This window comes from Mobula birostris, chromosome 7 (assembly GCF_030028105.1).
Source record: "Mobula birostris isolate sMobBir1 chromosome 7, sMobBir1.hap1, whole genome shotgun sequence".
In the NCBI taxonomy this organism is placed as follows: domain Eukaryota; kingdom Metazoa; phylum Chordata; class Chondrichthyes; order Myliobatiformes; family Myliobatidae; genus Mobula; species Mobula birostris.
This window is the reverse complement of record NC_092376.1, coordinates 142987975-143010083: the sequence shown is the minus strand read 5'-3', so window position 1 is coordinate 143010083 and position 22109 is coordinate 142987975. Positions and strand designations below refer to the sequence as shown.

The 22109-nt window shown below is 38.9% G+C and overlaps 1 protein-coding gene across 2 annotated transcripts in view; it reads right to left on the bottom strand.

Moving 5' to 3' along the window:
- The window catches only part of LOC140200841 (ras-GEF domain-containing family member 1C-like), a 55699-nt gene extending 34003 nt beyond the window's left edge, over positions 1 to 21696 (bottom strand). For both annotated transcript variants that reach the window (XM_072264472.1, XM_072264473.1), the window contains exons 1-4: positions 21270 to 21696; positions 14059 to 14208; positions 11366 to 11548; positions 10619 to 10741 (exon numbers count right to left, since the gene is read on the bottom strand). In XM_072264472.1, coding sequence (XP_072120573.1) covers positions 10619 to 10741; positions 11366 to 11542 — 300 coding nt within the window. In that variant the 5' untranslated portion in view covers positions 11543 to 11548; positions 14059 to 14208; positions 21270 to 21696. The remainder of the gene's footprint in view (positions 1 to 10618; positions 10742 to 11365; positions 11549 to 14058; positions 14209 to 21269) is intronic.
- Between the last annotated feature and the right edge of the window lie 413 nt (positions 21697 to 22109).

Sequence of the window (22109 nt, the reverse complement as noted above, 5' to 3'; positions counted from 1 at the left end):
GAAAATGGTCATTGCAATGGCCTTGAGCACATTTGTTACAAATTTTTCTATGATTCTGCTTTTATGTAACTTCCATTATTAAGACCGCCTATTTTCAGATCTACAATATAATCCACCCCACCTGTAATGTAATCATTGCCATTTGTTCTGTGAATCTGCAGTGCCAGTAGATGAAGCTGTAAGCAGACATGAAAATCAATAAAAATTACCTTCCTATCTGCAGGTTGATTGATTAATAACCTTTTCTACTCATGTACAACAGGCTTTGGACTAATGGAGCTTGTATTGCAGTAGATGTGTAATTGATGAAGCCCGACAATTTTGAAAACAAAACGACAGTGTGAAGGAAACTTTGCTGTCTGATCATCTGTTGCTGCTGCTTGGTGCCAAATTATTTGCTTTAGCAGGCATGTGATTAATGTCGGTTAAATCATGTGTCAGCTTGTAATGATCATACTAAATTAATTCGTAGTCATTTCAAAGCCCTGGGAAAGATTGTACATATGGTGAATTATTCCTATAGCTAACATTTATGAGATTCACAAATCAGTAACTATAAACCTAACTAACTGCACACCACGCAATAGGTGCTCTGTACATGTTCAGATTGTCAGCTGTACCAAATTCAACTCTGAGATCTGCACTGATGCACGAAACATAAATGTTACCACATGTACTTCTTGTGCATTATTAACTCTGAAGTACAAGTATCATGTTCAATGGTGGGGTGGGGATTTGAATCTGATGGAAGAGACCAAGATACAAAACCTCATGTCATTTAAAGCACGAAAAGAAAATCACTAAAGATTACGGATCTTGGAGCAGACAAGATCATTTAATATCAACAGTAAATTGTCTGTAACAACGCAAGTTTAATTTAGGTATGGCCTTTATGTTCAATCATATACATTTCCCTTGCTTCAATACTCTAAAGCAGAGCTACAACTTTTTTTTATTGATTAGAAGTCCAAGACACTGCAGATCATGGTTCCTTCTACACTACACGGGTGTGCAGCTGCGCAGTAACTGAAATGCCCCCATGCACATAGCCTTTGTTGTTGCACACCGGGAATTTTCTTTTATATATTGTTAAAATAATTTTGAAATCTATGTTAATATAATTGTGAAATACCCTGTAATTCACTATGTGTTAATGAATATAATCCATAAATTTTCTGATTAATAAATGCACCACGACCTCTTTGAAACATTTTAAAGCTTCAATGTATTTACATTGCCAGTGTTTCAAGTTACAACAGTTAGAAATTGTAACAATAAACACAGGATGGAACTCAATAGCTCACTGTTAATAAACTGCTGACCTGCTGAACGCTGTTAAAAAAATACTCAGCTACTATTACAAGCTATAATGAAAATGTTGCCTCAAAAATATCACAGCAACACTGTGATTTCAAGTTTGTTGTTTCTGAGAAAATTAAGACGGGTTCAATTATGATGTTCACTGATATGTTGAACTACATGCTTAGAAACAAAGAATTTGAAGAACTGTCAATTCTGGTAGCCACCGTTGGAACATTTCAAACTTCTAGTGCTGATGGTGAATGTGGATTCTGTCTTATGAATTCAATTAAATGTAAATCCAGAAACAGACTAGAAGTGGAATATTTGGATGATGTAATGAGGATTAAGACGTATCTTTCATCTGGATATGAAATTAGTCTGGACAGTGTTTATAGACAATGTATTTGTAATAAAGACAGACAAGAAAAAGGCATAGAAGATTTTTTTGTTGTACTGTATTTCATTATACCCTTCAATTAATAAATAAAATCAAAAGTATGTGGCTTTTCAATTTTCATTCTAAATATTCATAGTATGCACATTACAAAAAGAACCATTTAAAGTGTCATGTAGTGTTCAGGCCATGTAAAAATGACCTGCTCTGAGCAGTGGTTGGTCCGCGTACTTGCAAAAAAAAATTTAGAGGGAATATTGCTGCAGATGCTGAAAATTGGAGCAGTAACAATTTGCTAAAGGAACTCAATGGATCAAAAAGCATCTTGTATGGGTAAAAGAATTGTTGACAGATCAGTTGAAAATGCTGCATTGATTTTATTAACTAGTTAGATTCTGAAAACATATTCTTATTTTGACTGCAAATAGGCAGCTATTCTACTTGCATCATATTGCAGCATTTAAAAAAAAACTGGGAACACTGAAAAAATGAAATTAAAAGTGCTTCAACTATTCAAGTGAGTCAGCATTTGTGGAAAAAGAAACATTTAACATCTGGGTCACTGACTCTTCATCAAAGTAGGGTGGGATTAAAATAAATGTTTGTTATAAGGTGGTGGAGGCCTAAGGTGCCCCAGGTAAAACAATACTTTTGGAGCCATTTAGGGAAGTTAGAGAAAGAATGAAAAACAAAAGAACATGCTAGAGCTGTGAGAGGTAACATGCATATGTTGGTTGCTACAAATCTGGAAAAAAAACTAAGTGCTAAAAATGCCAGGCTCATAAATTTGATTGAGCTTTTTTGATGAGGGGACCAAGAGGACTGACATGGACAGGGCAGTAGTTGTTGCCTACATGGACTTTAGCAAGGCCTTTCACAAGGTACTGAAAAGGAGGCTGGTCTGGAAGATTAGATCACATGAGATACAGACTGCGCAGGGCATTTGTATACAAAATTAGCTCGGAGGTAGAAGTCAAGAGGGTGGTAGTGGAGCGATGTTTTTTCCAGACTGTACGCTTGTATCCAATGGTGTGGCGCAGGCCCCACCTATTTTAATGATTTGGATGAGAATATAATTAGCACGATTGGTAAATTTAGCGATGACACCAAAATAGGTGCTATAGTGGACATTGAAGAAGGTAATCTAAGACTACAACAGAATCTAGATTGACTGAGAAAGCTGAGCAAGGAACAGAAAATGGAATTTAACTCAGACTAGTGTGAGGTGAAGCATTTTAGGGCAGAACATGCACAGTGAATGCCAGGACTCTAAGGAGTGTCATAGAACAGAGGGACCTATGAGCACAAGGACATAGTTCCCTAAGAGTGTCAATACAATTTGACAGGGTGGTGAACAACGTGCTTAACACACTCACCTTCATTGATCACAGCACTGCTTTCAAGAATTGTGACATCATGTACAGCTGTACAAGATGTTGGTGGGACCTTACTTGAATACTGTTTGCAGTTCTGGCCTACTAGCTATAAGAAGGCTGTTATTTAGCTGGAGAGTGTGCAGAAAAGATTCACAAGGATATTGTGGAACTCAGGATCTTGAGTTATAAGGACAGACTGATAAAAGGCATAAATCGAGTGGCTAGCCAGATATTTTTGCCCAGGGCAGAAATAGCTAATACAATAGGGTAGAATTTTAAGGTGGTTGGAAGAAAATATAGAGGGATTGTCAGGAGATAAGTTTTATTTTAAACACAAAGAGTGTCTGGTGTCCTGCCAGAGGTGGTGGTAGAGGCAGATACATTAGGGACATTTACGAAACTCTTAAATGGGCATATGGATGATGGAAAAAATAGAAGAATATGTAGGAGGAAAGGATTAGATTAATCTCAGAGTAGGTTAAAAGGTCTGTACAACTTTGCGGGCTGAAGGGCCTGTGGTGTAGTATGTTCTATATCTATTTTCCTTGGAGCATGGGATGCTGAGGGGTGACCTTAAAGATGTTTATGAAATAAAGAGAGTGTAGAAAAGGTGAATGGACATAGTCTTTATCCTACAGTAGGTGAGCCAAAACTGGAAGGTATAGATTTAAGGTGAGAGGGGAAATATTTAAAAAGGACACGAGGGGAAAGTTATTCACACAAAGAGTAGTGGGTATATGGAACTAACTTGCATAGAAAATGATAGAGACAGGGTCAAGTACAATGTTAAACAGACATTTTAGACAAGTATATCAATAGGAGAGCCTTTGCGAATTATTCACCAAACCCTGGCCAATCTAATTAGCTCAGATGGGCATTTTGGTCAGTGAAGAGAAGTTGGCCCACATGACCTGTTTCTGTGCTGTATAATTCCGTGATTCAATCTGGCGAGAGGGAAAATTGAATTAATGTTACGGGTGGGTGACTTTACATTCAAACTGGCTAGTTCTGGCACTGACTGGGGAGGCTGATTATCTGAAATTGTTAAATTCAGTCTTGCATCCCGAGGGCTGGAATATGCCTAGACAGAAAACAAGGAAATGTTACTTAAATCCATGTTGACTTCACCAGTACAGTGTTGAAGGCCAAAGACAAAAGTCAGAGTGGTAGTGGGATAGAGAAATAAAGTGACAGGTAGCCTGGTAGCTCACGGACACCCTTACAGAATAAGCAACATGGTTCCGCAAAGTATTCACTCAACCTGTGTTCAGTTTGTCCAGTATAGAGGAGACCACATCATAAACCAGAATGCACTACACCAGACTGGATTCACCTGCACCCTACTCCGATTTTATATCTAGTTCTGTTCATTTCAAATTGGCAAAAGTAGGAACCTAGTCTCCAGCCAAGAAGACACATTTGTTAAACTGGCTAGTTGAACAACACCAAGTATGGTCTCATGTCCCACTTTCGTAAAATCCATTCCAGGCAGACTTCTCCTAAATGCTATTTTTCATGCAACTCCCTCCCACCACAAATCCCGTAGGAAGCTTGGTTTCCTCCCATATTCCAAAGCCATATGGGTCAGTAGATTACCTGACTACTGTAAACCGCGCCTAGTACAGAGGTGTGTAGTAAATTCTGGCATAAGTTGATGGGGATGTGGGGAGAATAAAATGGTATGAATGCATGAAGGACATACAGGAGACAGAAGGCACACACTCAACGATTCAAGAACAGCTTTTGCCCCTCTGCCATCCAATTTCTGAATGGGCATTGAACCCATGAACACTATTTTTCTTTACTGTAATTCATGTTTTTTCCCCATTATTATGTATTGCCTTGTACTGCTGCCACAAAGGCAACAAATTTCTTGACCAAAGGGGATACAAAGAGTTGGTTTCCATCATGTATGACCCTGAGATTTATGTGATTCTCTCCCTGTATGAGTTAGGCAAATCAGGCTAACATTAGAAGTAATAAAATGGTGTAAATTAACTCTGACAAATTATCTGCTGATGGGCGAGTAATCTTATTTAAGGTTAGTTAACATGGAGAACCAAATATCTCTGTGGAATATTAAATTCTCTTTTTGACATGGAAATGGTGTTTTTGGAATGTGCAAATGTCAATTTTGTTTACTTGCTAACACTTAACTCTGCGTTAGAAGGTTGTAACTTCTGGAATTTGAGTGCATAATTTAAGCTGATATATTAGTGCAAAAATGATAGAAGAACTATATTGTCAGCAATACTGAACTTTAACTGAGGTTTTAACCTATTGCCATTTCCTCCAACTGAAATTGATGTTAAAAATCACATAACACTGCTTATACTGTTTTTCCTGATAATTATAGTGATTATAGTATTCCTCAGTCAATATTCCACCTGCAACAATCATCTACATCAAATTGCCGGTGTCTATTCACATGTAAAATTCTAGCCAATACTCCTGCATTTGTGCAATCCTGCCATGTGGAAAATGGCTCCAAGGTGTACTTTTGTAACAGTCACTGCACTTCAGAGCAATTCAGCATTCATGATGGATGTAAAAAGATCACGCGAGCATTCGTATTTAAACAATACAGAATGCAATATTAAGTCAAAAAATTGCAGAGCTTTAAACTGCCAGATTTACCGGAAGTTATTAACTTGCCTCACTAGTGGTTCAAGTACAATTCACCAAAGTGGAAAATGTTCAGAAGAGACTGGTACAACTTTATCTTCTTTCCTTTATAGAACCAATGATTTTCAGCATGGTCCCCCATGGAATACAATGACAAAAACATGATGAAGTTGCATAATTACTTGATTTTACATACAAATTTAACCTTTTTCTCCAGACATTTTTCCTACTGCACAGAAGCAGGCCTTTTGGCCCATCTAGTTCATGGCAAACTGTTATTCATTCCTAGTCCCATCAACCTACACCGGCTCTACAGCCCTTCATATTCCTCCGATCCATGTAGTTGACAAACTTGGGTGTGGGGTTAGGGGGTGGAGGAGAGAAAAAAATGACTGGATATAGGAGGAAGCAGACGTCCAGGTAGAAGACAGGGTTGACTTAAATGTACTGCATTGGCTGTTATCTTACTTTGGCAGGATCTGTATGTGCTGAGACACAGAACACAAACATGCTAAGTTGCCAGAGGAAGAAGTTCTACACAAGTTCTGCAGCTGAGGTCTCAGATGAAGAAAGATGTTATTGGGTTGGGGTACAGATGGTATTGATTGATATACACACCATGCATAGGGCACTCTGCCTAAAAATCTGCACCTGGTACTGAGGAACACCAAGGAGCAGGAAGGAATCACCTGAACATCAGCAGCCTTCCACGAGCAGATTCTGAGACAGCACTGTACAAAAATGCCACGCTAGTCAAAAGGCATAGAGAATCAGAATTGAGATCTGATTCTTGAACTGGTTTTGGGCAGAAAAGGGCTTTCCAAGTTGTTACTTTGTTTCTTCTTCTACATCCTCATGCTTTTCTGATTCCCGTCTGGCATTAAGGGCAGCTCTCTTATAATAGCAAAGTTGTGCAGCAGCAAGTATTCTATTACAAATTTAAGACCCTCTCTGCTAATTATTGCAGTGTCTGAACATGTGTCTGGATGGAGCCAGATCCATAAATATTTATAGACTTGGTCACCCTCATAACCATTTAAAAAGTTCTCAGAGGCTGGAGATATGACATCAGTCCTAATTGTCCAATCTGCTAGCCTCAAATCATGTCTCCAACTTCTAGTTTCCTTAGCCAAGAGAAACGACTATTTAACATCCACTAATTTCAGGAAATTATATGATTCAAAGAGATCATGTTTCATTTAGTTAAACTTATTTGCAAATGGACTTAATTTAACCATTCTTTCTTCATAACACAATCTTTTCATTTCCAGGAATCAATCTGAAACCAAATTGTTCACAGCACTGCCTCCAAAATAAGTAAATCCTTCCTGAGGTAAGGAGATTAAATTTGTATTCAATACTCCATTGTCAACTTTAGTAACTTTACAAATTTAACACTATTGCATTCAATCTCCATTGATAAGACCATGAAGAGGTATTTCAGGTTTGAACATAAATATTAGACCATAAGACACAGGAGCAGAATTAGGCTATTTGGCCCATTAAGTCTGCTCCGACATTCCATCATGGCTGTTTTATTATCTCAATCCTATTCCCCTGCCTTCTCCCCATAAAAAGCTGAAAGTAGTTCTAATGTTACATCTATCCTCATGACAGGGGTAAAAAGGTTGGCATTTTTAAAGTTTTCTCCTCAAAAAAAAAAGCGCACTCACTGCCATCTTGCCACCTACACTCAATTTTGATGATTTTTAAATAAAGTGCTGATGTTTCTTGTGGCTGAATCTGGACAAATGGATCTAGCTTAAAAATTATGGTCATGGAAAGCTGCAAATGCCTCTTTTTATCTTGTATAGCTGACTCAAATTAGGCCAAGAAATCATTTAGCTCCCTAATTACGTGTTGCACCTGCATATTAACTTTGTGATTCGTATGTGAGCAACTCACTTCTGGCCAAGCACCAATATTTAATGGAAGCTCTCAGTTAGAAAATACTTATTAAAGTGAATAATTTCACATCTGCTCACATAACCATCTATCTCCCCACGTTATTATCACTGAGTATGTCTTTATCCCTTTGCATTCACTTCACAGTTTCCTTTCTCACCAGGCTTTTCGTTATCAGCAATCTTGGAAACAGGTCCCCTTCAATCTACTAATGTACACTGTAAATACTTGAGACTGAACCATTGATCCCATTAGTTAAAATTCAACCAACCTACTCCATGGTTTTAGTGAGCTGATTAATCCTTTGTCCAAAATGATAGTGTTCCCAACCTTATGAATTTTTCTCTTCAAAAACAATGTTTTATATGGCAGCTTATCCAACATCTTTGAGAAAATGTAAATAACTATTGTATATCTATTGATGTTATTCTCTTTTACCTACACTGATTGTTAAATCCTCAAGATTACATATTTGTCAAACACCATTTCCCTTTCATAAAGCCAGACTGATGGTTTAACCAGGTTACTTCCTTAATAATAAACTTCAGTATTTACATGACCTTAAAGTCAGGTTAACTGGCTTGTAGCTCTCCATTTCTTCTCCTGTATTTCTGACTACTGATGCTATATTTGCCTGTCTAGAAATTCAAAGCACACAATTCAAGCCTTAGATGTAGTTAAGCAGGCTTTGCACAGTTTCAGCATTAAATAAAATGTACTTGCTAGCATTCAGTTCAATGTGAAGGTTCAGGATAACTGGTAAGTAATGTGTTGTGGGTAGGGGGCCAGCATGTTTGGGTGGTGATGAGAAGCCAGATTAGGAGGAGGTGGAGTCGAAATGGTGTCTTTGGCTCAGACAAGCATGGGTTTATGGGGAGCCAGATCAGGAGCTGTAGGGCCTTTGGCTGAAGCAATCATGAGGAGGGAGGGAAGATGCAAAGTAGTTTGGAGATGTGAGTGTGGAGAAGCTGAAGATAAGTAATTAACACACTAGATACAATCTCAGTCTCTCACTGTATTAAGTGTGACATATTGTCCTTGGAGTACCCAGTGGTAGGTTCTCCAGGAACAACAATCATCCAAAACCAATGTTGCATGAGGAATGGGAAAATTTCATGCATCCACAATAGGAAAATTGTTTTAGGAACATAGGAGTGACTAACACTATGCCCTGTAAAATTTCTAGCATGGCACAAGATGGCTCAGAATTGTTTATTATATTTCATTACAAAAAAAAAAGAACATTCCTATTCGATTTATAATCTTTACCAGTTAATTTTTGTTACCCGTGAAATCGGTCAACCTGGACCCAAAGTTTTATCTGCTTTAAATCATATTTCAGACATTCATCATTTACATGTCAGAGATACAGGAGACTCTGCAGATGCTGGAAATCTTGAGCAACACACAGAATGCTGGAGGAACTCAGCACGCCCAGTCCACTGCCCTCTCCTATTAGATTCCTTATTCTACAGCCCTTTACCTCTTCCACCTCTCAGTGCTTCAGGTTGAAACCATGCATTGGTCTTGATGCAGGGTCTCGACATGAAACGTCAACCAAATCTCTGCCTCCACAGATGCTGTTTGACTCACTGAGTTTCTCCAGCAGTTTGTTTAGTGCTCCAGGTTCTTGCGTGTTGCTTCCTTAAAATATCTTCTTCTTGGTAAACCATTGAGGAGAAAGCAGAAGAAGATGAAATCTGATTGGATCATAATACTTCTTTAAATTTAAAAGAGCAACATTGCTTTGAGTCTGTTGCCACATATGAACTGAACTGACTTTAGTTCTTACATCCTTCACATACATGAGGAGTAAAAATCTTTACGTTATGTCTCCATCTAAATGTGTAATGTGCAATAATAGTAATATATAATTTGTAATAAATGGAACAGTCAATGTAACATAGAGTACACTCAAATCAGCGCGAGTTAATCAGTCTGATGGCCTGGTGGAAGAAGCTGTCCCGGAGCCTGTTGGTCCTGGCTTTAATGCTGTGGTACCACTTCCTGGATGGTAGCAGCTGGAATAGATTGTGGTTGGGATAACTCGGGTCCCCAATCATCCTACAGGCCTTTTTTACACACCTGTCCTTGTAAATGTCCTGAATCATGTGAAGTTCACAACTACAGATGTGCTGGGCTGTCTGCACCACTCTCTACAGAGTCCTGCGATTAAGGGGGTTACAGTTCCCATACCAGGCAGTGATGCAGCCAGTCAGGATGCTCTCAGTTGTGCCCCTGTAGAAAGTTCTTAGGATTTGGGGGCCCATACCAAACTTCCTCAACCATCTGAGGTGAAAGAGGCGCTGTTGTGCCTTTTTCACAACACAGCTGGTGTGTACAGACCACATGAGGTCCTCGGTGATGTGTATGCCGAGGAAATTGAAGCTGTTTACCCTCTCAACCCCAGATCCATTGATATCAATAGGGGTTAGCCCGTCTCCATTCCTCCTGTAATCCACAACCAGCTCCTTTTAATTACTCTTATTCAATATTGAACCAGGATTATTGTGAAAGCATTAAGACATGAAGACATCATAGACCTTCAACAATTTCTTTCAAATTCTACTACAATTCATTAAAGTATAATAGATCATTTTTAACTATAGTTTATGTTAAGTTCAACTTAACTAGGAAGAATGGAAATAGAATTGGCAATAAGAAGGATTTTTGTTATGAGAAATGCAGCTGTCTCCCCCCCCCCCATGGTACAATTAGGTTTCAATAGGTACATTTAATGTCAGAGAAATGTATACAATATACATCCTGAAATTGTTTTTCTTCGCAAACATCCACAAAAAAAGAGGAGTGCCCCAAAGCATGAATGACAGTTAAATATTAGAACCCCAACCCCCCCAGCTCCCCCTCCCACGTACAAGCAACATCAAGGCAACAACCCCCCCCCCCACCACTAAAAAAGCATCGGCACCCCACACCGAGCACTGAAGCATGCAGCAAAGCACCAATAAGGGTACTGTTAAAAGAAATTCTAAACATGTATTTAAATACGACTGACCTTGTCAAGCTCTGGCTCATCTAGACTTTGCTGCTCAATGCATATGTGACAAACTTTTGATAAAAGTTCTTGGGGTTCGATGAATAATCTTGAACTTAGTAGAAATGTAAATATATATGCTTTCTGTAATAAAAATACACATCATAGCATTATAAAAGCATCTGCGGTGCATGCACATTCTGTGCCATTGCTAGCTGAAGCACAACGGGGTCTCTTATATGGCAACTTTAACAAGACAAACATCTACATCGTTTCACACCGCAGAAACTGTATGAGAAGGAATAAAAGGTTAAGGGATGTTTGATGGAAAAAAATTGAAAGCCCAAGTTCACAAGATGCAACAGAGTTTAGAGAAAAGAGCTTAGAGAATTGGGGCTAAGATAGCTGAAGACTCTGGAGTGCATGGAGAGGAGGAGATGGGAGTTAGAGGTTAGAAGTTGGGGAAGGTTGCAGGGGAGATTTGAAAATGAATTTGTTATACTGTAATATGTTCTATAATTTCTGCTAGCTATGTATCATTTGTTGAGATTTAGGGTGATGATGCAAACAGCATAGAAGGTGGGAATCTAACTTGCCTTTGTTTCCTTAGATACCCACAGGCTTTCTCCAATGCTCTGAGAGCCTTTTATTTGGAGAGTCTAGCAACTGCTCTGCCAAGCCGGGAATGAGATTGGGTGGTAGGGGGAAGGGAGGAGCCGAAACATTAATAACTAGTCTTCCTGCTGCTGCAGAAATCTAGATACTTACTTCAGGATAATAATCAGCTGTAGGGATGAGATGCTCAATCAAAGCCTCTAAAGATGCAGAGATAAGGTTACCATCCTGAAATATCAACCTTCCGTGTTCATTTTCTTTGGTTGGGTGAAGTTGATGGCTAAAGCCACTGGTATTAATCATACTTGTAGAGGTCAATGTTTGTGGCATGCCTTCCTGTGAATGGAGGCAAATCAACAAGAAGAAAGAAAAGTGTTTATTTCCAAATTTCTTTCAATGAAACTCCCTACAGAATGCATTATTTTTCTTCTACATGAAACTGTTTCAAATTGTAAAAGTAAAGTTGCTTCACACTATTCCATTCTATTTGTTACAATGTCAATTTTCAGCTCCATTTCAAAACACTGTTTCACTTTGAATTACACAACCATTCAGAGTTAAACAAGCTCCTTCTGTTCTTCCTATTAACAGGCACATCACCAGTATTGAAATGACACAATGACGGAACTATGCTGATACAATTTTGCTTTTGTCTCTTTTCTGCCATATCAGATATTACTCAAAGCAATACACTTAGTTACTTGTATGCTTATTACCATTAGGGTTGAAGTTTCTTTCAAATATTTGTACGTTTGGATATCTCAAGTTAATAAAAAGGTATTCCTGCGTCGTAATCATTCTTTCCCCCTCCCAGATGTACTACTGCTAATCCATATGCCGTCTAACATCCAATGAAAACCTTAAATTGCAGTTAAACAATCCAATGGAATCCCCCTTTCAGGGAGAGGAGGCGGGTAAAGAATCTGATGCTCTTTGATTCAATTGATCTACGCTGGCATTTATGCTCCATGTTAACCTTCAAGCTTTCTTCCTCCATCACCATTAGCATGTCCTCTATCATTTCTTTTTCATGCCCTTCTTCAGATACCCCTCTAATCAGAAAAAATTGTCTTAACTATTCTTTGTAATAGCAAATAGCTCATTTTTATCAAATTTCTACTAAATTCCACACTAGATTTTTGACAATCATGTTTATAGTCCCAGTTTGATAATCAGAGTGTTTCGAAGCAGCTCTTTAGTTGGAAATGTGTGATGGTTTGGTGACAATGTTTCTGGAACCTGCTAAATGATTGATACCTATTCTTTGACAAGAAAGGAATCTGCTTAGTTTCTTCACAAAATAATTTAAAATTACTTTCTTTATATACCATACCAAGTAAATATTGATATTTCTAGTCCTGTATTTTAACTCAAAAAAAGCTAATGTTGAAATAAATGTTTGTTTTATGTTATGGTTTTCTTAGAATAACAATAACCTGAGAGCATGCACCTTTGCAGAGATGCACTGTCAGTACAACATTGGTTTCCTCTGGGTCCTCTGGTTTCCCCTCACAGTCCAAAGATGTACCGTTTGGTGGGTTAATTGGGTATTGTAAGTTGTCCTGTGATTATGCTAGGGTTAAATTGGGGATTGCTGGGTGGTGCGGCTTGAAAGGCCAGAAGGGCCTACTCCGTGCTGTAACTCAATAAAGAAACATTGATGCTAATCATTAAAATGGTGTTTGGAGAGATGACCAAAAGAGACTAGGTTTGAAGAAACCTCTCAGAGGAGGAAGGACGTAGAAAAGTTTAACAAGGGAACTCCACTGCTCATCATTTTACATAGCTGCAGAAAGGATTGCAGGCACTGGCAAGGTGCTTAAGTACAGAGCTGAACGAATGACTTTAATTAGACAAATGCAGATATCTCAGGATGTTATAGAGTTGAAGGAAATTACAGAAACAGGGAGATAAGACTCTTGGTGGATTTGTAAACAAGAATTGTAATATCAATCTGTTGTATAACCTGGTGCCAGTGTAGATCAGCAAATTCAGTGGGGTGGGGTGGGTGGGGAGGTGGTGAACAGGACTTCAATCACCTCAAGGTTATGAAGTGTGGAACAAGTGGCCAGACAGGAATGTGTTGTAATTGTCTATTTGTGGCTCTGACATGAGAACAGATTATTAGGCAGGAGAATAGATCTGTGGATAAGCTTTTCAAGCCTCCTTAAGGAAAGGCAGCACCCCCACTTATTCCTGGGAACCTCTGACCCAGAGCTACTTAAAATGAAGAAGGAAGAATGAGTATTTTGGGTGATATTGAGAACCCCGAAGTCATGTTTAAATGGAAGGAGTGGACAACCTTACAAACTACATCAACTATCCCACCCTGTCAGCCACCATCTGCATTATGTCTGTGGTTCCCACAATGGTCTCATTAACCACCAGAGAACTCGCCTAGAGACAAAAGTAATAGTTGTGTCTAGAGGTAACAGTGGTGTTAGAGTGAGACAGCAACACAGGCAGGTGATATTACAGAAGGAAGTTTTAATGACAGCAGTTACAAGAACTGAAACTCACCGAGCCAAATATACAGGTACAGACAAAGATCCATACCAAGATACAGACAGTCTGGATCAGTTTCAGATGTGGCCAGAACAACAGGAGGGAGGGAACAGAGCTTGTGAAAGGGCAAAGATGATAAAGTAAAATATTCAGCATAAAGGCAAAGTTCAAAAGTTTATGTTTCAACACAAGGCAAGTTATAGTTAATGAATAGTTAATTTAGTTCTGAATTGTTTTCCTATTGAAACTTCTCACTATCTTCATGAATGAGTCTAAATCCAATGTCAACCTTGGTTTGGAAAGACATAGATGAACCAGAGAAAACAAGTTTATAAGCTGACCTATTTGAAGACAGGTAGGAGTGCAACTCTTACAACTCAAGCTACAGACAGCCATTACTGCTGAATGCCTCCATCAGTAAACGTTTGGACATTTACACTGCTGCATTTGGCACCATCATTGGAGATGCAGGTTGAAGTGATAGTCCTGACCTGCAACGACAAGGAAAGGATTCTGTTTACATCTGCAAGTTGTTACTTGATTTTTAGAGCTAGAAACTCTCCAGATTTGACACGGAATCGCTACTAATTTTCAAAAACTACAAGTGCTCAAGACATTTCCTGGGACTCAATTTGTTTCACAGATAAAATGGCTCCAAGATGGTGGCTGTGCTGTGCTGTCCTGCTGTCAGCAGGGACCACATAGGCATCGTTGCTGACATGGGAAATAGATTCCCTCATGTGGTGCATTACAAGTACCAAAGGAGCAAGGTGTTCTTTTTAAGTAGTTCACAAGCTGTCCCTTTCAACTCTGTAATACTTAAATATTTTTGCTTAACCTACAATATTATAGAGAATTAAAAGATGAAATCAGCGAACATTGCATTACTGTCAATGGAAGTGAATGTGTGGGGGTAAATGTTATTGCATATACAAGTAAAAAGAACTTTCTTCCCCATTAACAGGCTGTTTTATGAGGTAATTTGGAGATTGGCAAATATGTGAGGCTGTAGCCGCCACAAGGCCAGATTAAATCACCGCTTCATTTCTTCACAAAAGTACTTTAGATGATCATAAACTCTGTTGTGTCTGACTTATATAAAGGTGCAAACCTGGGAACGCAGGATTATTTATAAAGATGCTTTATAAATGGAACTAATTATTCTTGTTATAACACAAGTCGACAGAATGCTAAGTATTATGGTCAACCAAATGCAAACATTCCCAAGTATACATTTTTTACCAAGGTATTGACATTTTGATATACATTTTCATACCATTTAATTCAGGAGACCATGAACTCTAGCACTTCGTGCTTTAATTCTGTACATTAATTTATAAATTTATTTACTTCTTGTTCCACAATGTACTTTTACCATTATCCATTCAACATGTACCCTCTTATGATAAGAACCAAAATGAAAGAAAAAATCTAGATGAAAAAAGTAACTCGAACAGAAAGACTTGATCACTGCAATGTGCTGACTAGATTGGCAGTTTTGTCATGATCACCAAACCCTCCGAGGTTTCAAATGCTGTTTGCAAGTGGTTCTAGTTTAATGAGGTCTAAATAATACATATATTGTATATTTGAGTTTAGATGAATGAGGAATGATATGATTGAAGCCTACAAGATCCTTAATGAACATGACAGCATAGGTGTCAAGATGTTTCCACTAGTGGGAGACAATCAAATGAGGAAAAAGATTTACAAGATTTAAAACTGAGGTGCATAGGAACTCCTTGTAGATGGTGGTGAATCCCTGGAATTCTCTGCCCTAGACAGTCAGGAGGCTAGATGAATGGGAATGTTTAAAGAGGGATTTAAAAAAAAGCTTTGAAAGATCAGAGAATTGAGGGCCAATTGGTACAGAAGTGGAGATGAAGCCTTGGGCAGATCAGTCATGGTCAGAGTGAAGGGAAAGCAGGCTTGAGGGGATGAGTAACCTAGTCTTGTTATATTAGTATGTTGCCATATTAGCAGGCCAACTTGATGTGATCCTCACTATTAGCCTATTAAATGCCAGAAGAGCCACACATAGTACAATTAGGAGACAAAACCAAGTGCTAATCAGCATCTTGAAGCTGTTTCAGAAAAGCACTGATACACTCCATCTCGCTGCAGAAGGTATAACTACCTTTAGGTTCATTTTTTAAGCTTTTGTTTTTAGATTTGGTCTACCCTTAAATGAAAATTGTAATTTACAAAAAAGAGTCCCAAGTTCTACTCATTTCTACTTATCTATTTGATAAATAAGTCAAGGCCTTTGGAAAAGTTTTTAATCAATGTGGACTCATATCTTTTCCAAATATAAGTAAGGTTAATGCATTCTTGCATTTTGAGGGAAACACAGAATGTAGAGGCAAGGCAGGGCAATACTGTTAAGATAATGATCAGCTATGATCTTATTGAAAGACAGAGCAGGCTTGAGGCAGACAGTATCCAAGGAAATGACCAAACAGACGACACTTTAGGCTGAGACTCTTCTTCAGGACTGAAAAAGAAAGGGGAAAATAAATAGATGGGAGGAGGGGAAGGAGGATAGCTAAAAGATGATTGGTGAAGCCAGGTGGGTGGGAAAGCTGAAGGGCTGGAGAGGAGAGTGGACCATGGGATAAAGGGAAGGAGGAGGGGACCCAGAGGGAGGCGATGGGCAGGTGAGAAAAGAGGCCAGAGTGGAGATTAGAAGAAGAGGGGAGGGGGAGGGAGAATTTTTTATACCAGAAGGAGAGATCCATATTCATGCCATCAGTTTGGAGGCCACCCAGACAGAATATAAGGTGTTGCTCCTCCACCCTGAGGGTGGCTTCATTGTGGCACAGTAGTAGGCATGTTGGAACAGGTATAGAAATCAGAATTAAAATGTTTGGTCACCAGGAAGTTCCACTTTAGGTAGATGGAACAGAGGTGCTCAACGAAGCAGTCCCCCAATTTACGATGGTCTCACCAATGTAGAGGAGGCCACATCGGGAGCACTGGATTCAATAGACAACCCCAGTAGATTCGCTGGTGAGATGTTGCCTCATCTGGAAGGGCCCTAAACAGATTTAAGGAGGAGTTGAATTGGCAGGTGTAGTACTTTGGCAGCTTGTAATGATAAATGCCAGGACGGAGGTTTGTGGGGAAGGATGAATGAACAGCGGAGAGATAAAGCAGAGAGTTGGGTGGGGGGGGGGGGGGAGGTAAAGATGTGTTTGGTTGTAGGATCCCTTCAGAAATGGTGGAAGTTGCAGATAAAGATGTGTTGGACGCTAGGTTGATGGGGTAGCAGGTAAGGACAAGAGGAACTCTGTCACTGTTAAGGAAGGTGGGGTGAGCGCAGGTGTCCCGGAAATGGAGGAGATATGGGTGAGGGTAGTATCAATGGTGGAGGAAGGGAAACCCCATTCTGTGAAGACGGAGGACATCTCTGATCCTGGGAACAGATGTGATGGAGATAAAAGAACCAAAAAAAGGGTACAGCATTTTTACACGAGACAGGATGGGAAAAGGTATAGTCAATATAGCTGTGGGAATCAGTAGGTTTATATAAGCTGTTGGTCAGCAGTTTGTCTCTGGAGAGATTGAGAAAGGAGATGGAGGTGTCAGAAATGGACCAAGTGAATTTAAGGGCAGGGTAGAAGTTGGAGGCAAAGTTGATGAAACTGACGAGCTCAGCATGGTGCATGAAGCAGCACCAATGCAGTTGTCTACATTGTGTACAAAGAGTCGGGTGGAGCATGGAAGATTCTGCATAGGCAAGGAAAAGGCAGACATAATCCTACTCCTATTTATAATGTATGTTCTTATTTAAGTCCTGTCATTGATGTGAAAATTGTGCAGTTGAGACTGATTATATCACTTTAAGTAGAAGTGCTTTCACAGCCTACATTACTACTTCCAATAAATATTTATGCCACAAGCCATTACACACTGTGTCATCTTTTAAAAACAATAAAGCTTAAAGAAGCTGATATAAATAATAAAACTTAAAGACCGAGAGAAAAATGAAAAAAAAGATGCCAGAAGTGTCAAAATGTATTTTAAATGTTCATGTAAAAGTGGAAAGTAGAATTTTGAAAGTAATAGCATCATTTGATAATGGATAGAAAAGTGACATTTGTATTTTAAAATAGTCTTTAATGTTTTTTTTACAGAATATGACATATATTGCAATTTGCATTTATTAATAACTGAATCAGCAAACACATTTACTGATTATTTGTTTGTAATACACGTATTCACAAAACCAATTGTAACTACATGTGAAAAAATAATTAATTTTCCATTTAGCATATTAAGTATTACTTTGGGTGGTGTTGAATGCCTTGGCAATACTGTAGCAAACCACTCTCAAGGAATATTTGGCACCAACCAATGGCCTGACTGCAATGCAGAATACATGTCTAAGTGACCAAGAACTACAAAATCTTCATAGTGACTGGAGACTGCTGGAAATCTGTGAACTAGATTTTGACCTTAAATTACAAAAATGTAAATAAAGTCCACTCTGTGGAAATGGCTGTCATTCTCCATGTTCAATCTTACACTTAAAAATATTCTCCCCTCCTTGGAAAGACAACTGACCAGTGTGAATTCTCATCCAAATGACAATATAACATACTTTAATAAATAAAATGTGTATGACCACAAATTTTTCTAGGTTGTCATCCTAAAATGCAGGAACAAATTGATTACAATATTGAAGAAGTGAGTGTAGATATTTTAGACTGAAAATCCAGCGTGTGTTCATCAAATTAGAACACTAGTAAACAGTTTTTAAAGCTAGACTTATTTACCGGCCCTAAATGACATTACCAACAGGAAATCCATAAGTGAATAAATTGTTAATTTACCTCTTCAAAGACAATTGTGGAAAGTGTAGTTATCATGGTGAAAATTCACTTCATAGAGTTTTGGAAAAATGATACGAGAAAATTATGGTAAACAAAAAAATCTGTACAGCCATTAATATAATAATGTAACACACATCAAAGTTGCTGGTGAACGCAGCAGGCCAGGCAGCATCTCTAGGAAGAGGTACAGTCGACATTCCGGGCTGAGACCCTTCATCAGGAAGGTCCTGATGAAGAGTCTCGGCCCGAAACATCGACTGTACCTCTTCCTAGAGATGCTGCCTGGCCTGCTGCGTTCACCAGCAACTTTGATGTGTGTTGCTTGAATTTCCAGCATCTGCAGAATTCCTCGTGTTTACGAATATAATGATGTGTTGTTTGTGCGCCTCAGCCTTAAAGTAATCCAACTGGTTGGCCGTACTTTTGTCATATTTGTGGACAGCTCATATAGATTTTAGTTTAATTAACTTAGAATAACCCACATGACCTATCAACTCATTTTTCCAACTTGGATTCTACTCCACATCAACGTCCTACAAGATAGTATCTTTGAAATGATAATATATTGTGCCCTTTCTGCCAGACACCCCAAAGAACGAGGAACATTATCCACAGCATGTTGGCATGAATCATCTGTTGCAGAAATTTCTCATAACCCTAGGTGGATTTGTCTGATGTTTCCGTCTACGCCCTGATGTTCAGACCCCTGGTAAGCATGAGAGGTACCATGTTGAAAACAAATAGTGTAGAAAGAAGTCACACAGGGGGAAATCCTGCTCATTTCTGCACTATACAAACCAAATGCCACCTGTCACCATAGCTACTCCTCTCACTTAATATACTTTGATTCTCTTAAAGAAACATCACATACATCAGCAAGGCAAACCGTGAGTACAAGACATAGTTAACATTTTACTTGTAAATCTCATGTAACCAAAACTGATGGTGTTCTTTCTCCATTGGTTATATGGCCGGTTCGCGGAAAGCCGAATGTATTGTATTTAATCTTTATTCAGTTGTTAATTGGGATATCCTGGGTAAATCACAAAAAAATCCTTTGCGTATTCCACCGCAAATATTTATTTTTGCCGTGAGAAACTTGCACCGACAGTATGATGCTTATCAACATGTCAAACAAATAAAAATTGGCCAGTATAAAACAATTTCAACAATTTTTCCCATATTTAAATAAAATGCTCAGGGAACTAACATTTTACTCCCGAGGGAGTACTAAAAAAAAGCTTCAATCCAGTCAGCTCTCTGGAAATGGGAACTGTCATCAAATCTCATAATAATAAGTTGGCAAAACATAAATTATTTTCCACTTTGCTACGGTTAAAATGGTCCATCAGTCAAATTGTAAACTTCATTACTTAAAAAACCTTCTCCATTCTGAGAATGGTATATAATGAAACAGCATTTAACAAAACCATGCAATTACTCGGCTAAGATGTCCTTTCCGACCTGCAGTGACCAAAATGTGGTACTCGCATGCAACAACTCCACTGCAGGCTCAAGTGGTAGCCCAGATGTTAGGAGTAAAATGAAAAAAAAGAGACTACATTTCCCCCTCAAATCCTATATTTTTAAGTTACTAAAATAAAATTTTACTTGAAGAATGACCACAACCTGCATGCTTGGTCAACAATCCCTTTTGGCCAAAAAAAGTTCGTTCTTATCTTGGAATCCTCAAAATCTGGAGTGTTTGCATCTTAAAAGAGTTTCTTGCTTGAGTAAATTCAAGCCCTTTGACCTAAATCTCCATAGTGACCATTGACTACTTTCTTTTATGCCAGATTTCATCCCTATTGTGCTCGCTTATGCCGTTCCCACAACGATGCCGATATCTGGGCATTTTGCTATTCTATCAACAAGTGATTTAAAATAAAACATTTCTAATGTTCAGTGGAGGAAGGATTATATTCGCTATGAAAATGCCCTTCCGTGATATCCAGTCCCTCCCCCTTACATTTTGCACATGGTTGCAACAAATACGCTGATCTGAATGAACCACAGAAAGAGGAAGGAATTTTTTTAGGATCCAACACGAAGCTCAGTTCAATTGTGAAAAAACACAACTTGACGCACCGATTCATTAAAACAATCTCCACATATAACGCGACAAATATACCAATAAATGCAATATGGACATGTTTTCTCATTCGCTATTTATATATTTTTCTTTGAACAATTTACTTGAGGAAATTAAATCGAATAGCTTAAACTGATTAGAAACCAAGACTCTAGTAATTGCTTGACGAAAGGAAAAAAATACACGGATGTGTAGAACTAAAGATATGCAAGGTGCCTTCTTTAAATATAGACTGCTCCGGCAATTTACTGGTTTTACGTCCGCCAATAAATAGTGAAAACATAAAACAGAGCAAGACAAGATATAACTTTATCCAGGCCGGGGAAAGCAGAAAAGAAGCGGAATATTGAAAGTAATGAAGAAGCGCGTCAAACGATTAATCAATTAGTAAAATACAGTCACCCTGTGAAGCGAAAAACAATGTTCAAACCACCAAGAATGCTTTCCTACTTTTCGAGTTTTGGGTGAAACTCTGTCAGAATTTATTTCTATATTAACAGATCATTGTTGTAAATGAAAAGCTATTACAGCGCCGGCGATTTACGTATCGTTTCTGCTTCAGTTTAAACTCTTAACAGTCACACTAATAATGGAAAGAAGTTGAAAAAGCAGGCTTCAGCCGTACCTGTAATAATCAATTCGCACAGGTTCGTTTGCTGTTTAACAGATATTCCAGCTCTAAGTCGTGACTTTACCTATAAATCGCTCCTGCCGATTATTGTGCTTTCCGGTAGTCCGTTCGGTCCAAGTTCTTCTCCTCGTTGTGGTTCATTCAGCAGTTTAATACATTCTCGCCGTCTTCCAGCAATGGCTTACTAAAAATGGCTCACTACTACAATGGGAGCAGAAGCGGAGCGGCTCAGATTTGCGGAAGAAGGAATGAGCGAACACACCTCCAGGAGACAGCTGAACTGCGCGAGCAGAAGCCAGATCTCCGAAATAGGATACTGTGAAGGAGTGCTGAGCTGGAGGCAGATCCCTCAGAAAATGCACACAACCCAGAAGCAGATGCACTCACATGTGGGCGCTGAAAGGACGACAGAGAGAGAAAAAATCGGTAGGGAGATCGCACCTCCGAGCAGTCCAATGTTTTATGCTGATCACAGTATTTCGAAGGCAGGTGCGATTACTCCTCACAAACATCAGCTGGGAATCCACATGCACTCCCCTGCACGCCTGCCCTCTCCTGAAAAATGCATTCAAATAAGCTCATGCCTTTAGGGCAAAGGTTGCTTCACAATGGCCGTCTCGCACACGCACGGCACAATTACACAGTGAAAGGCAGTTGAAAACTGATTATGTCAGAGGAGTGTTTTTAATGGCTGGGGTAGACTTCCACATAACAGATGAAACCAGGAGCTGTCCACAAAATGGTATCCTGTTTTCTGTGCTAACGCCAGCACTTGTTATGAATAAATCAATATTTCAGCAGCTTTAACACCTTTGTATGCTAGACACAGAGCAA